The 13,473-nt window shown below is 32.5% G+C and overlaps 3 protein-coding genes and 1 non-coding gene across 5 annotated transcripts; 2 read left to right on the top strand and 2 right to left on the bottom strand.

Annotated features, from left to right (window-relative positions):
• Positions 1 to 3,149: 3,149 nt before the first annotated feature.
• On the top strand, positions 3,150 to 4,556 carry LOC124910270 (protein POLAR LOCALIZATION DURING ASYMMETRIC DIVISION AND REDISTRIBUTION-like). The gene is made up of 3 exons (XM_047450897.1): positions 3,150 to 3,545; positions 3,703 to 4,046; positions 4,117 to 4,556. Exons 1-3 carry the CDS (start codon positions 3,200 to 3,202, stop codon positions 4,414 to 4,416), a joined length of 990 nt encoding a protein of 329 aa, XP_047306853.1. The 5' UTR covers positions 3,150 to 3,199; the 3' UTR covers positions 4,417 to 4,556.
• A 73-nt stretch (positions 4,557 to 4,629) lies between these two features.
• Positions 4,630 to 8,261, bottom strand: LOC124910483. 2 transcript variants are annotated; one of them, XM_047451125.1, is made up of 4 exons: positions 7,957 to 8,261; positions 6,650 to 6,865; positions 6,421 to 6,525; positions 4,630 to 5,497 (listed from the first exon to the last, which is right to left on the bottom strand). In XM_047451125.1, exons 2-4 carry the CDS (start codon positions 6,807 to 6,809, stop codon positions 4,815 to 4,817), a joined length of 948 nt encoding a protein of 315 aa, XP_047307081.1. In that variant the 5' UTR covers positions 6,810 to 6,865; positions 7,957 to 8,261; the 3' UTR covers positions 4,630 to 4,814. The 2 variants fall into 2 exon arrangements, with proteins under 2 accessions (XP_047307081.1, XP_047307080.1); XM_047451124.1 differs by having other exon boundaries at positions 6,650 to 6,846; positions 7,957 to 8,260.
• An 855-nt stretch (positions 8,262 to 9,116) lies between these two features.
• On the bottom strand, positions 9,117 to 13,014 carry LOC124945232 (BTB/POZ domain-containing protein NPY1). The gene is made up of 4 exons (XM_047485627.1): positions 12,380 to 13,014; positions 11,655 to 11,724; positions 10,263 to 11,441; positions 9,117 to 9,828 (listed from the first exon to the last, which is right to left on the bottom strand). Exons 1-4 carry the CDS (start codon positions 12,439 to 12,441, stop codon positions 9,307 to 9,309), a joined length of 1,833 nt encoding a protein of 610 aa, XP_047341583.1. The 5' UTR covers positions 12,442 to 13,014; the 3' UTR covers positions 9,117 to 9,306.
• Positions 11,806 to 11,888, top strand: TRNAL-UAA. Its single transcript has one exon. It is a non-coding gene; the product is annotated as a tRNA-Leu (tRNA).
• Positions 13,015 to 13,473: the final 459 nt, after the last annotated feature.

The raw sequence follows: 13,473 nt of genomic DNA, 5'->3' as shown, positions 1-13,473 counted from the left end.
GGAACCGAAATAGCGGAAAAAAGCAATTCGAAGCGGGCAACTATGTTTTTATTTCTTCAAACGCATTTTTCTCACTAGATTTAACTTTACTCTGCAAAATGTTGTGGAAACGTACGAGGATAAAAGATCTGTGAAGATGTCGATGAAATGAAAATGAGTGATAAAGTCAGTAATTATATAGAAGATTTGTGGCGTATCGATGAAATAAGTTTAAAAGAGGCAAATTTTCCTCATATTTTTTCTTTCAACGCAAATGCCATCAATAATGCACTTGAATATGTATTCTCGCAATTATTTTAAAATATTCTCGCAATTATTTTGAAATATTTTTTTATTGAATTTTTTTGCTAAGAATACTTCTTAAAGTCTTAAATCTAAATTTCACTTTCGTCACATACTTTCAGAATTTTATTCTGCTTCTTTTATATATAAAAAATCATTCTTATATGAGAAATGATTGAGTGAGAAATTTGAAATAGGAAATAATGTAGCGCAATCTAATTGGCTGAAAAAATAAATAATTTCTATTTTCTCTCTTTTATTACACTTATTCTTACCACTCTCATTTTGTAAAAATAATAACAACAGTTTAATAAATTATTAATTAGTTAGATTAAAACTGTTAATTAGTTTTAATAGTTGTTAATTAGTTTGATTAATTATAGTTAATTAGTTATTGATGAAACTTCTATATAAAGAATATATACAATTGTTTGTAATAAGAATATATATAATTGTTTGTAATAAGCAACTTGAATAATACAATATACATACATTTTTCTCCTCAAACAAATCTTTGATAGAAACAGTAAAGAGCCTCGTACAAATCTTGTCTTCCGTATCATAATATGTTTGTCATTCGATTGTACGGATTGTCACCTAGACAGGACTCGCATATGATGGGGAAGTCCGATCCTCTCATCCTCGCATATGATGGGGAAGTCCGGATTGTCACCTAGACAGGACTCGCATATGATGGGGAAGTCCGATCCTCTCATCCTCGCATATGATGGGGAAGTCCGATCGCTCTCATCCGTCTGCTTCGACATCCCTCCATTATCTTCTTGTTCATATGTAAATCTTCTTTTTCAACAGTAATAATAAATAAAGCCCTTTATCAATGGCTGCTCCAACCACCGATAGAAACAGCGGAAAACTCTTCAAGATCCTTAACTTTGGAGTTTTAATATCATGCTAAATTTTTGAAAACTAGGTTAAGGAGAAATAAAGAAATGAAGTTCAAAAACAATTGATGGAGAAGTGTTCTTCAGCTAAACTATCTAAGAGATCAATTTTACTGACATCGATAAAAATGAAAAAAATGCTAAAATGACTTCTTTGAAAAATTATTGTAGATGTGAAGACGGCTTGTCAATCAAAATGAGATTTTGATAATTTTCAAGCAGTAGAGTAAGATTCTCTTGCAATTGTCGAAAATGATTTATCGATATTATTCATCAAATACCAAAAAGAATGCTAAATTGACTTTCTTTAAAAATAAAAACAAAAAAATTAAAGCTGCAAAAAGGATGAAAGCTCACAACTAATGAAGAAAAGATCATTCGATTGTTATGGATAGACTAACGAAGATTGAACTCTGTATTGATTAGTTCAAAAAAAATAGAGTTTGCCGAATTGGGTTTGCTGAAGACAATGACCGCATCATCGTAGTTTAATGTTTTATTGACTTTTTTTGTCAAATTGAAACTTTGTTTCTATTACGTTTATCTGAAGAAGGTAAAAATAATGTTAATAGTTTAATAAATTATTAATTAATTAATAACTAAAAGTGTTAAATAATTTTAATACTTTTTAATTAATTTATTTAATGGTAATTAATTAGTTATTAATGAAACTTTTATATAAACAATAAATAATTGTTTGTAATAAAAAATTGAATAATACACTTTTTTTTTTTTTTTCTTCCAGAATTTAACTCATTCTCTTTCTTAAAGTTTCTCATTTTATCACCTCTTACATCATGAATTCATTATTCATAAAATATAATAACGAACGAAATTTTTTATTATAAATTTTAATTTTATTATTAAATCTTGATTATCACATAAATAATATAATAATCACATTAGTTAAGGGTAGGGTGTAAACGGTTGGACTCTATCTAATTATCAAAATGCATCCATTGACAAATGAATTAAACTAAATTAAAAATATATGAATCCATAACAACATAATATTGTCATATTTATAAATTATTAAATTTTTATACTAACGAAAAAATATCATGTAAAAGATATAGTAACACAATTTGTATATCATCGCAATTCATGAAAAGTCTCATAAATATATAGTGATCTTAATGATATTAATTATAAAATTTAATAAAATATTCACACTCTAAAATAATACTCTACTAATCATTTTATTGACTGGACTTTACATTAAGAATCACTGAAAAATTTTGAAAATAAATTTATTTAGTCACCATTTAATAAAAAGGACGATCCATTTAATAAAAAAACAATTAAATTTACTAATTTCTTAAAATATTATTGAGTTTAAAATTAAAAAATGATAATTAAAATCGTAATGAATTTGATTTCTCTTAATCAGTTTGGAGTCTATTTTCCGGAAAAGAATTATAGATTTAATTAATATTAATTAATATTGACCAAAATCCACTTATATGATTGGTCAGGTTAATTGAAGAAAGAATTATAGGTTTAATTAATATCGACTAAAATTCACTTATATAATTGGTTTTTGTTCGATATTTTTTTCTACGAAATCTGTCTAGTTTGTTAGGAGGTATCCCGAACTCTGCTCCGAATCGACCTTTTCTGGCTCGTTTAAGGACTTGTAGAAGACCCGGATCTCGTTTTTGCAATTTCTCACAATTTGAATGATGTAATTATTTACAAACTTAGTCCTACTTATATATTACCTAACATTTTTCAAATAAGTTCAAAATAGTAAAGGAACTATTGCAAATTTTAAAAATTGTCTAAATAATTCATGGATATCTCGTGAGCTCATTTATGAGTTCAATCATTGTAATTCGAAGAAGAAGAAGAACAGTTAACAGTTTTTCCCTCCATTTCCATCTCATAGATCCTGACGGCTATGCCTCCGCATTTATTGATCAGTTTCTCACTCATCCATATATATATATATATATATCGCCACGAGCCGATGGAGAAATTGAATTCAAATCAAATTCAATTTCTGGAATCGTAAGATGCATCTTGCCAATGCGGTAACCGATGGTCACGATGATTACGCGGACGGTTCAGCTTTCGTCCATCAGCTTCAAACCAGCAGGAAAACAACGAGAATGAAAGGAAATGATAGTTTCCATGGTCTCGATTGCTTGTCGCCGCGATTGATGCTCTCTAAGTTGCTCAGGCGGAGGAGGAAGCAGAGAGAATTGGCTAAGGTTGAAGATGTAAAAGTAGAAACGATCAAGGAGGAATTACAAGGATCTAAGCTAGAAGAACTGGATAGAGATCAGAGTAAACACCAAATCAGATGTTTGCCTGAAGAATCTAGATCTAATAAAGATCTCGACTCCATCGGAGTTGCAGGTACTTTATTTGAATTTCCTTCAATTCCGTATGGCTTGCGATTATGAATGTTAAACATTGATTTGATCTCGAGTGTTTATTATTGTTTGATCCATATGCTGTTAGTTTGATTAGAATGAGCTTGGATCTTTGATCCCTGCAATTCATCTTTGTACAGGACAATATGGGAAGGATACCTGTTTCAACATGGCAGTAGGTCTAGGTTTTCTTCATCTTCTATCTATAAGCAAGAATGAACTCAACAAAATGGTTGAATTGCGAACTCAGATGGAATTGCTTTTTCAAAATGTGAAAGACGAATCTAGCCAGAAGAAGAACAGTATTCTCACTAAACCGTCTGAAACAACAAACTGCATTGTGGATTCGGAAAATTCTGTGTCATATGATCGATCGGTGGTGCTTGAGGCAGAACTTAAAGCTGAAATGGAACTTATGCAGCTCCATTTGAATAATGATGATGAAGAGACATCATCAGAATACCAAAAACAACAATCAATGGAGGTTAGATTTTCATTTAAATACTGCTTTGAGTCTTTTTCTGAAACAAATAAATATGTTTTAAATCTTTCAGATGACTTTTGGGGATGCTTCTGATCATCATCAAGAAGAGAGCATAGTGAATGTGAACTTTGGAGGAGGAGTTGTTGATCATGCAGAAGAAGTAAGCTTTGCTGTTTGTCCAATGGAGCTTGAGAGAAGGTTGTATGGGCTATTGGAGATTAGACAAAAAGAAAGAATACATCATTTGGAAGCTGCTTTAGAGTCTGCCAAGCTAAAGATTTCCGAAAGAGAAAAGGAGATTTATCGTTGGAAATATGCTGCCCGTTATGTTTCTCGTCGTGTCCCCAATTCCCAAAGCTTGTCTAGGTGATAATCTTACCCATTGTCATCCCTAATTCTAATGTTTTTTGGGAGAGATTCGAAAGTTTGAGAATCACTTCAAATTTACTTTTAAATCAACTTTTGTGGTGTAAGTTGAAATTTAATGCCAGAGTTTTTGTTTTGAGTTTATTCCCTTGGAGAGTGAATCTGCAAATCCATATATTTCTCCAAATTGAATTGTTAAAATCAACCTTAACTGTGAAGTTTAAACAAAAACAATCCGTAATATAAAATCAAACAAATAACAGCCTGACTATATAGGTTCAATTCAAACTTTGCATACACAACATACAAACCAAACTACCAAAATTTTAATTTTAACATAACCCTAAAAAAGGCAACATAATAATAATAGGCAAAACAAAGCAGCAAGAATGTACATAAACCCTACAAAATATTAAGAAGTTGAGAATCTAACCTTTGTTGCAATTCCTTAACCTTAACAGAAAGCTCGGTTTTCTGTTCCTTATAATTCTGCAAAAGATATTCCTTTCCTTCAATCACTTCCTTCAACTCAACCACTTCCTTCTTCAGCATTTCAACTTTCAAAGAAGAAGAACAGCATTCCATTTCCATTCCCGAATGCCCGTTTCCAAACACATTCCCATTCGGACTAACCTGTGACACGCAATGATCCGCAATTGCTTTCCTCAGCCGTTGGATCTCTCTCTCCGAATCCATAAGATCTAGATTCGATTTATCCACCAAAGATTGCATGTGGGATGAATGAGACAACTGAGCCGATAGCGAACCCTGTAACTCCACAATCTGATCCTGCATCTCCATTATCATGTCGTCTCTTCTCTTCAACTGCTGTCTAAGCTTTTGAATAACTTCTCGTTTGCTGAAGATGTCTGAACCCGATTCAGATACACAAGGTGATTCAGAACTGTTTGAATGGTGGAATGGTTTCTGAGGAAGTTCCAGACGGTCGGGTGATGATGCCCACATTACACCGTTATCTTTGTTGTAATCGGATGGGGGAATTGTTGCTAGAGGCAGTGCCATTTCGGATTCGGTCGAAAATTGGTTACCGTTTTGATGTTTTATCTCTACCCTGCCAGGAGTTCCTGTTGGCATAATCCAATTCAGGGAAAATCAGATCAAACAAATATAACAGTTGGAGAAGGCTCATTCATAACCATAACATCGTAGTTCGAGCTTTAAGCCCATTTGGGCCATGTTTTTTTTAAATAGAGAGTATTTTGGTCAATGATGTAATTGATGAGTCCATGGTTAATTAGATAGTAGGTTATTAGAATTAATCCAAATAATAAAACAAATTATCAACAAAAATACCAAATTACCCTTATTAAGTAAAATTCAAAGGATATTTTAGTCATTCCGAATAATCCATTTCAACAAGCAAGACCTTTTTCAAAAAAAAACTACATCAAACAAATTCTTGATGTAGGTTATTTGTGATTAATTCTAGATACCTACTATCCAATCAACAATTTACTCATCAATTACATCATCTACCATAATACACTTATTAGATATATTAAACAACCTACATCAAACATGGTTATTTGAATAACCACTTGGTTATTCAAATTACCGTAGATCAATACAAAGCTGCCTTTATTTTCAATTCAGAAACAAAAACAAAGAAGAAGATTGAAGTTTAGTATCATAACACGTTTATGTGAAAATAACCACTCAGTCATTCAAATCCCTAAATCAAACAAAGCCTTAAGTTTCAATTTCAGAAACAAAATAAAAAAGTTGTAGTTCAAGTATCATAAACTTTATTATTGAATGGTATATAGCTGATATACTGCCAAGTTTAGGTGAAAAGAATAAGAGTTCAAATTATGATAAACAATATCTTAAACATTTTCTAGGGCATCAAATGATTAAAAAATAGAGGACAAGTTAAAATATGTTGAAAGTTCAAATTTGAAAATAGAGGATTGATAATCATAGCAAGATGAAATGTAAGTATGTAACGAACAAAGACATTCTTTCAGAGTAGAGCCAAGGGAAGGACCTGAAATATAGTTATAAGACTCGTCATCTTCTTGTGATACACAATATCCGTTGGAGCGCAAGCGACGTCCTCCTGACTTCTTCCGCTCAACAGTACTCTCAGAGCCTGAATCATTTCATCAACTTTGGAAAGATGACGATGTCTATGAACTCAAAATATGCAAAAAAAAAAAATACAAAAAAAAAAAACTTTACTACAAGTATGATTTCCAAACCAGTGCAACTGTTACCTTGTTGCCTTGAATCAAGGGACTGCTTCAGCTTGTATCCCAATCTAATCGATAGACTACTCAGCAAGGCACCACCAGCAATAAGTATCCAATTTGTTCCATCTCCTTGGAATTGTTTGTGCATCTGACCCTTTGTGTTATGAGAGGTCCTTTGCTTCATATTCAGTCTTCTTATTTCCCAAGCATCAAGATAAGAGCTAGAATATAAAAGTATCACTGTCAGACATAATAAACAAAAGGGGACGTGTGTGAAGATCAAAGATTTCTTAGTCAAGATAAGCAATTGGAAGACAAACTTGAGAACGCAAAACTATGTATTTCAAGAATCGATTTTATTGATCTGGAATTCGGCTTTGAGGATTTTAAGCGTACTCATTAAGTAAATTCATCCGAATGCTATCTATTGTTTACACTTTAACCCCTCAGCTTTATTCACATCTTTAAATTCTATTCTATTTTCTTACAACTTGACACATATGAGTTCAGAAATCTCATTTGTAATTTTCAAGCAAAAGACTATTAGCTCAACCTTTGGGTTTGGTGATTCGTAAAGCATTTTAATGCTAACATAATACCCAAACCGAAATCAACCACTTAACCAAATACATGATAGGATTATTCCTGTATCCTTAGCAGTCAAGGAAACAGATGTTAAAACCTATAGAAACTTTAGTACATGATATGATTATAACTTGTGTAATCAATGATTCTTCACAACTTGAATAATATAGAAATGATTGTTTCTGTCCTAATTTCAATTTTATAGTAATTATGGATAAGATTGAGATTATCTTTCATGTCTATGATGTTCTCAGTCAAACAAACTCTCAATCTGATGTTAGCTTCCACTAAGCTGAAAGTTCCATTAGAATGTCTTCTCAGTAGAAAATTAAGCACCATTGTAATAAATCCAGATTGCTTCTTACCAAGAATACTCTCGTGAACTCAAATTCCATCTTATAAACGATATCCACTCTTCAATCTAATAGAATGTGATTACAAATTAAGAAGTCGACTTTCAAAATATGACTTAACTATAGATTAGGATACGGATATGCACTAATTCTGGAGGAAATGACACGCAAAGCGAATAATACATTGTCTATCAAGTAAATGATTCGCAAGCCATACTAAAACTTGAAATCCATTAGAAACATGCCCAATGGAGGTTTCACGCTACAATTCAGATTTATACATGTCATGTTTCATCGATGAATTTCTCATTTCGGTGTAATAAACAATAATCTCAAGTTTCAAAACATATATTGTACAAGACAAATTATGGAAAAAAAATAACAGTGACGAACCTGTCTAGATCTCAATAGTTGACTGTAACTTCATCAATTCGAAGCAGTACCTTCAGAAATGTGAACAACACTGTTCATCGTCGCCGGATAATAAGTAATACTGTGGCGGAGAAGTTCCGATGCAGTCTGAGCTTGGCGAGAATAGAGCTCCAGTAGTCTTTGATCGATCGATCGCCAGGCTGTTTTATGTTGTAGAAAGATGGAAAAGAGAGAGAACCGTTCGCATTGAGTATTGACGAAGGCAAAATAGGACGAAGAAAGGTGACCTAAGCTAAAGTGTTCAGCTTAATTTCCTAATCTCCGGCTTCCTTTTTTGGTCATTGCCCTCCATTCAAACCTCAACCGGCCTAATGGTCAAGATCCTGGTCTTCAATTAAAACCATTCAAGCCCAATAACTCAAGCCCATTATTCCATATATTTTAGAATAAAAAAAAACTAATTTTAGGTAAGCAGCCTCCTATGGATGACAATTGGGATGGCATTTACTGATTTACTTCAGTTTTTTCTTTTTTAATTATTTTTTAAATTATATAAAATAATATTTTTTATAAAAAATAATCAAATTATAATTTCATTTAGCCGCGTGATCTTGAACAAACTCATTTAACGTGGTTAAAATCTCGAGTTAACTTTTAAAATCTTATAATTTTACGATTTCACATTAGGTTAACGAGTCTGGTTTTAAGTAAATTTTTAAAAAAGTAAACTCTTACGATTTTAAATTTACGATAATAAAATTTTACGAGTTTATAAATAATTTCGATTTTACGATTTTATACAATTTTACGTTTAAAAACACAAATTTATATTTAAAAATTAAAAAATAAAGTTATTTTTTATTTAAATAAATTAATTTTATTTTTTTAATTATAATTTTTTAGTAGTATTATTTACTTATTATTATTTTTTAATTAATTTTATATTTAAATATATAAATTTTTTTAAAATTAATTAAGTATAAAATACTTAATTATATATAAATAATAATAATAATATATATTTATTATTTTTTGAAATTAAACTCTTACATAAACTATAAATTTTTACGAATTTAAAAACTCTCAACTCATCTAACTTTACTTAATATATGATACCACTCTAATATTTCTATAATTTTACACAAAATATATAAAATAACAAGAACATTTTTTTTCCTCTGAAGTCCTCTAATTTTGTCAGTTGAACTGTAAATTCAAATATTAGGTGGGAAAAGAAAATAAGTTAATAATAAAATTGTGACAAAAATACAATTAAAAGAAAGAAACAGAGTTCAACAAAACACAAATTCCTCCCTGAAGAAAATATGCACATTTAACAACAAACACATAAAGAACCTACTGTAAAGCTTATCACGAAATCGAATTCCTTCTGTTTCTAGTTGATAACGATCTAAACGATTTCGCCTCCACCTGAACCATAGAAGCTGTCGGGCTACGAGAACTGCCCGACGTCTCAGAATTCTCTCTATTCCCGTGACCTTTTCCAACAGTCATCCAAATTTTGTCAAATATCCGTCTTGACCTAGAAGGCAACAATTGAGAACCACTTTCTCGACCATTGCTACCCTTTTTCGTCAACTTACCATATTTCGTCGTCTCCTCGCTGCGAGATATCTTAACCTGGCTCAGTTGTTTTCTCAATGACCTTCGGTCTTCTACTACAACCGATTTCTCCCAGTCTGAATATGAATCATTTTTCGGCTGAATTGCAGAAGATGTTCTAACTTGCTCAAAGAATAGGACCTGGACTACAACTCGGAGTGGGAGACGCTCGTTTTGGGCGGCGTGTGCGGATGCTTCTGCCGTTAATTTCTTTACGTCCATAAGTGAAGAAACCTTCTTTCGTTCGGCTTTTGTCACATTTGGATGCTCCTGTTAGACCAAATAAAATGGTTGGTCATTCATTGGAAGAGATAAGTGTATATTATAAGATTGTATGATGAAGGATTATTTGGATTTTTACATATTCCATGGTGAATCACTTCAATAACATTCTATAAATTATCACATTTCAATCAAATTAGAAACTAAAATGACCAAATAAAATCATTAAAGCTAAGGATAGGTTGATAAAAAAGAAAAACAACCAGTTCATTTAAAAAGGATCAAACAAGATTATAGTCAAATAATCTTGTTTATTTCTTTAATTCCAAAAAGGAACAAACTCTAATATTTTGTTTTTAATAACATTTTTAAGTAAAAATATATTTTCCAATAAAGTAATTTTTTTTTAAAAAAATCTGATTATTTCAACCAAAAAGAAAAACCTACTTCAAACAAGTTGTATAAACCAACATGAATTGTACCTTCAAATAGATGTCAATGGCTTTGTACAAACCATCATGAATTGGCCTAGCCGACGATGGAATCAAACGAGCCAATTCGACGAAAACGGAAAGAGGAAGGTTAGGATCATAAGCAATTCCCGCAAGATAGTCGTCAATCAGTTTACCCACATCCAATATAGATCCGCATCCCAAACCAAAACCACCACCCGCATTCCTCTCCGTTTCGTCTTCAACATAATCGTTAGTCATAAAACGACTAACTAGGCTATGGACAAGTTCAACATCGTATTTCATACTTCTCGACGCCCCAGGAGGGGTCATCATCAAAAGATCATTAACTGAAGCCTCATCCAATTTCATACTAATTCTCTTCATCAAATCCTCCATGGCAGTATCCTCTACTCCAACTTGAACAGCATATTTCAATAACTTCAACAAGAAACCACAGGAACAAGCCGACTTATCAGAAGGCAATAGGCCAACAATCATATCTATCAAACCTCGTTGTCTCTTCCGCTGAGACTCGGAAACCAAAACTTCAACAGAATTCGGCAACCAACGTGTTAAGTACGTTTTCAAGGCCTCGCCTATCATGTTACCGTCCATTCTCCCCTTTGATCGAACCGCAACCATAAACCTCCGATAGAGATCGATATCCAGATCGCATATATCTTCAACCCACCAATCTTTAGGAGGAATTGAATCAATCTTATCATTTAGCTGTTGTTTCAGCCTGATCTCTGTTATTTTATCAGGCGTCTCCTGTAACTTGCGGTTATAAGTATACGACCACGTAACATTCGATGGGTCAACAGACGTTTTCGAGGCAATGGAATCTATGCATCGTCCCACCACCTTTAGTTCTTCCGACCACGGGAGAAGAGGCTTGGTCGTTTGTAGGACGATAATGGAATCTTTCCACGTTCGAAATATGGTCGAGTTGAGAAATACTTCAATTTTGAAAACTAAGTTCCCTTTGTCAACTTCTTCCGTCATTTCTAGATACTCTGCCGCACATCGTGCAGCCACGACATTGTATGCGCTGAGAGTAACCGTCATCCCGTAGCAGAATTTTGCACAAATCTCAAATGATTTGGGACCACCTGGGAAGTCGACTAAACATATCTCGTTTGAATTCTCCTCATTCGCTTTGTGTATGAGTTTTTGTAAGCGATTGCACTTCGAAATAAGTGGAAACTGCAATTAAATCAAGAAGATTGATATACTCACTTATTAAACCTTTATCTATTCAAAATTTATAATAGACTATTCTAACATGAGTTCAATTCTTCCCAATTATATTGTTTCATAGAAAATTGTATTTCATAATATTATGTTAAGCGCTAAATCTAATTTTTTACTAGTCCATACATTATAAAAAAAACAATTTACAGAGTAACTAAGAATTACCTTATGAAGGTGAAACTTGACCTCGCCAACAATTATTATCACATCTGATATCAGATCGGTTGAAACAAACCTGCAAGAATATAACTTTCCTAGTCAACTCAATAACTCAGTTCAAGATTAGCAATTAAACATGACAATTGACAACCAATAAGCTGGTTTGCCCGAGAGGTTAAGGGGGAAGACTTAAGATCTTCTGCACATCAGTGCGCATGGGTTCGAACCCCATAGCCAGCAATTTATTTTTTTTAGCTCAACCAGGGCTAAAAATTAAGTTTAACAATGGTGGTGTGGTCCCATTAACTCCAAATATGTAACCATAAAAATATCTTGAACAAAATTATACATTAAAATATGTTATTAAAAAGATCTAGGTTAAAGAAAATAAAAAAATGGTTAACTTCTTCTTTTAGGTGGTCCAAATCTATGAACAGTTATAACAAACTTGACCACACAAATAACAAACTTGACCACACAAAGAGTGTGATGGCTTTCAATCAAAACAAACAATAAAATCATAACCAATTTGAATAGATAAGAAAATATCCTCCTCCTTCCTATCTTCTTCAAGTTTCATCCAACTATCAAATGATAAAAAGCAGTTACACAATTCAAGCACAAACATGAAAGGAATTCAAATAACCTAACCTAATAATTCTTAGCAGAGGAAGAAGAAACAGATAAGTAAACATTTACACAAGAAAGGAAAGAGTAATAAGCAAGAGTACCTTATACAGTTTCCTTCTGTGTGGAAGGCATCAGGTTTGGAACCGAGTTTCATGAACTTCATCTTCGTGAGAAATTGCAGAGAAGGAAAGAGCGATCGATGCAGTTGTTGGAAATAGGATAAATAATAACACTAGTAGTAAAAGTCTGTATCGAAAGGAACAGGCATTGCTAATAGCTCAAATACAAACACAACGGGACAGAAATGGAGGAAGGAGCGAGCATAATAATAATAATAATGACTGCTGTTCTTCTCTCTCTCATTTATTTCAAGATGCTATGATTCAACAACCAAATTATGTCTGTACGAATTCAATATATTTGTTCGTTTCTCTCTCTACTTAACTTCTTCGCCGCCTTTGCTTTTAATCGCCACTGATCCGCGAAGATCTCTCCCAGGTCAGGTCAGGTCAGGGAGCACATCTCGAGATATCTGCTTCTCTTTCTCTTTCTCTCTCTATCTCTATCTCTATCTCTATCTTCAATTCAATGTACATACGTATCAATGATGGTAGCCTGTATCTTCTTCTGCTGCATTTGTCTCTCTATAGCTCCCTCTGAAGAACGCAGAATTAGAGAGAGAAAGAGAGAATGAAGAAGAAGATGAAACACTAAACAGAGTAGGGGACTGTAATTTTACAGGGTGGCCACAGAGACTTTTAAGGAACCTTTATGCCGTTAAAGCACGCCACCCTTTGCAAGGACATTTTTGTCCCTTCCTATTCTTTTATTACCCTAATTGCCCTTTTCTTACGTGGAGGAGGATGACGACGACGTTTCTTCACTCATCCCACGCGATCATTTTCGAGCGTATGCACTTTTTGGTCTTTTTTTTCCTTTTAACCGAAATGTCATTATTGGTTTCATCTTGTATTCTTATCAAATAATTTTATTATTTTGGTGATTTTGTATAATTAAAAATTTTAAATTAAAGGTTTTTTATATTTTAATTTATTATTGAAATTGTGTTATTTTTAAATAGTTTATATAAATGGTTAGATTAAGCATGATTGAGATATTCTTTCAAGTAAAAAATCACATTTAGACTTATGAATTTGTTTTAGTAGATATGAAACTATTGAATTTTAAAATTACA

Source organism: Impatiens glandulifera, chromosome 7 (assembly GCF_907164915.1).
Source record: "Impatiens glandulifera chromosome 7, dImpGla2.1, whole genome shotgun sequence".
Lineage (NCBI taxonomy): Eukaryota > Viridiplantae > Streptophyta > Magnoliopsida > Ericales > Balsaminaceae > Impatiens > Impatiens glandulifera.
The sequence above is the reverse complement of the archived record's forward strand: the minus strand, read 5'-3'. Positions and strand labels throughout refer to the sequence as shown.

Coding starts and splice junctions, on each gene's coding strand:
- LOC124910270 (XM_047450897.1), top strand. CDS start 3,200: ATGCATCTTGCCAATGCGGTAACCGATGGTCACGATGATTACGCGGAC. Junction 3,546..3,702: donor CGACTCCATCGGAGTTGCAG/GTACTTTATTTG, acceptor ATCTTTGTACAG/GACAATATGGGAAGGATACC. Junction 4,047..4,116: donor AAAAACAACAATCAATGGAG/GTTAGATTTTCA, acceptor TAAATCTTTCAG/ATGACTTTTGGGGATGCTTC.
- LOC124910483 (XM_047451125.1), bottom strand. CDS start 6,809: ATGAAGCAAAGGACCTCTCATAACACAAAGGGTCAGATGCACAAACAA. Junction 6,526..6,649: donor CCTTGATTCAAGGCAACAAG/GTAACAGTTGCA, acceptor GAAATGATTCAG/GCTCTGAGAGTACTGTTGAG. Junction 5,498..6,420: donor GTCTTATAACTATATTTCAG/GTCCTTCCCTTG, acceptor TTATGCCAACAG/GAACTCCTGGCAGGGTAGAG.
- LOC124945232 (XM_047485627.1), bottom strand. CDS start 12,441: ATGAAGTTCATGAAACTCGGTTCCAAACCTGATGCCTTCCACACAGAA. Junction 11,725..12,379: donor ACAGAAGGAAACTGTATAAG/GTACTCTTGCTT, acceptor ATATTCTTGCAG/GTTTGTTTCAACCGATCTGA. Junction 11,442..11,654: donor TCAAGTTTCACCTTCATAAG/GTAATTCTTAGT, acceptor ATTTAATTGCAG/TTTCCACTTATTTCGAAGTG.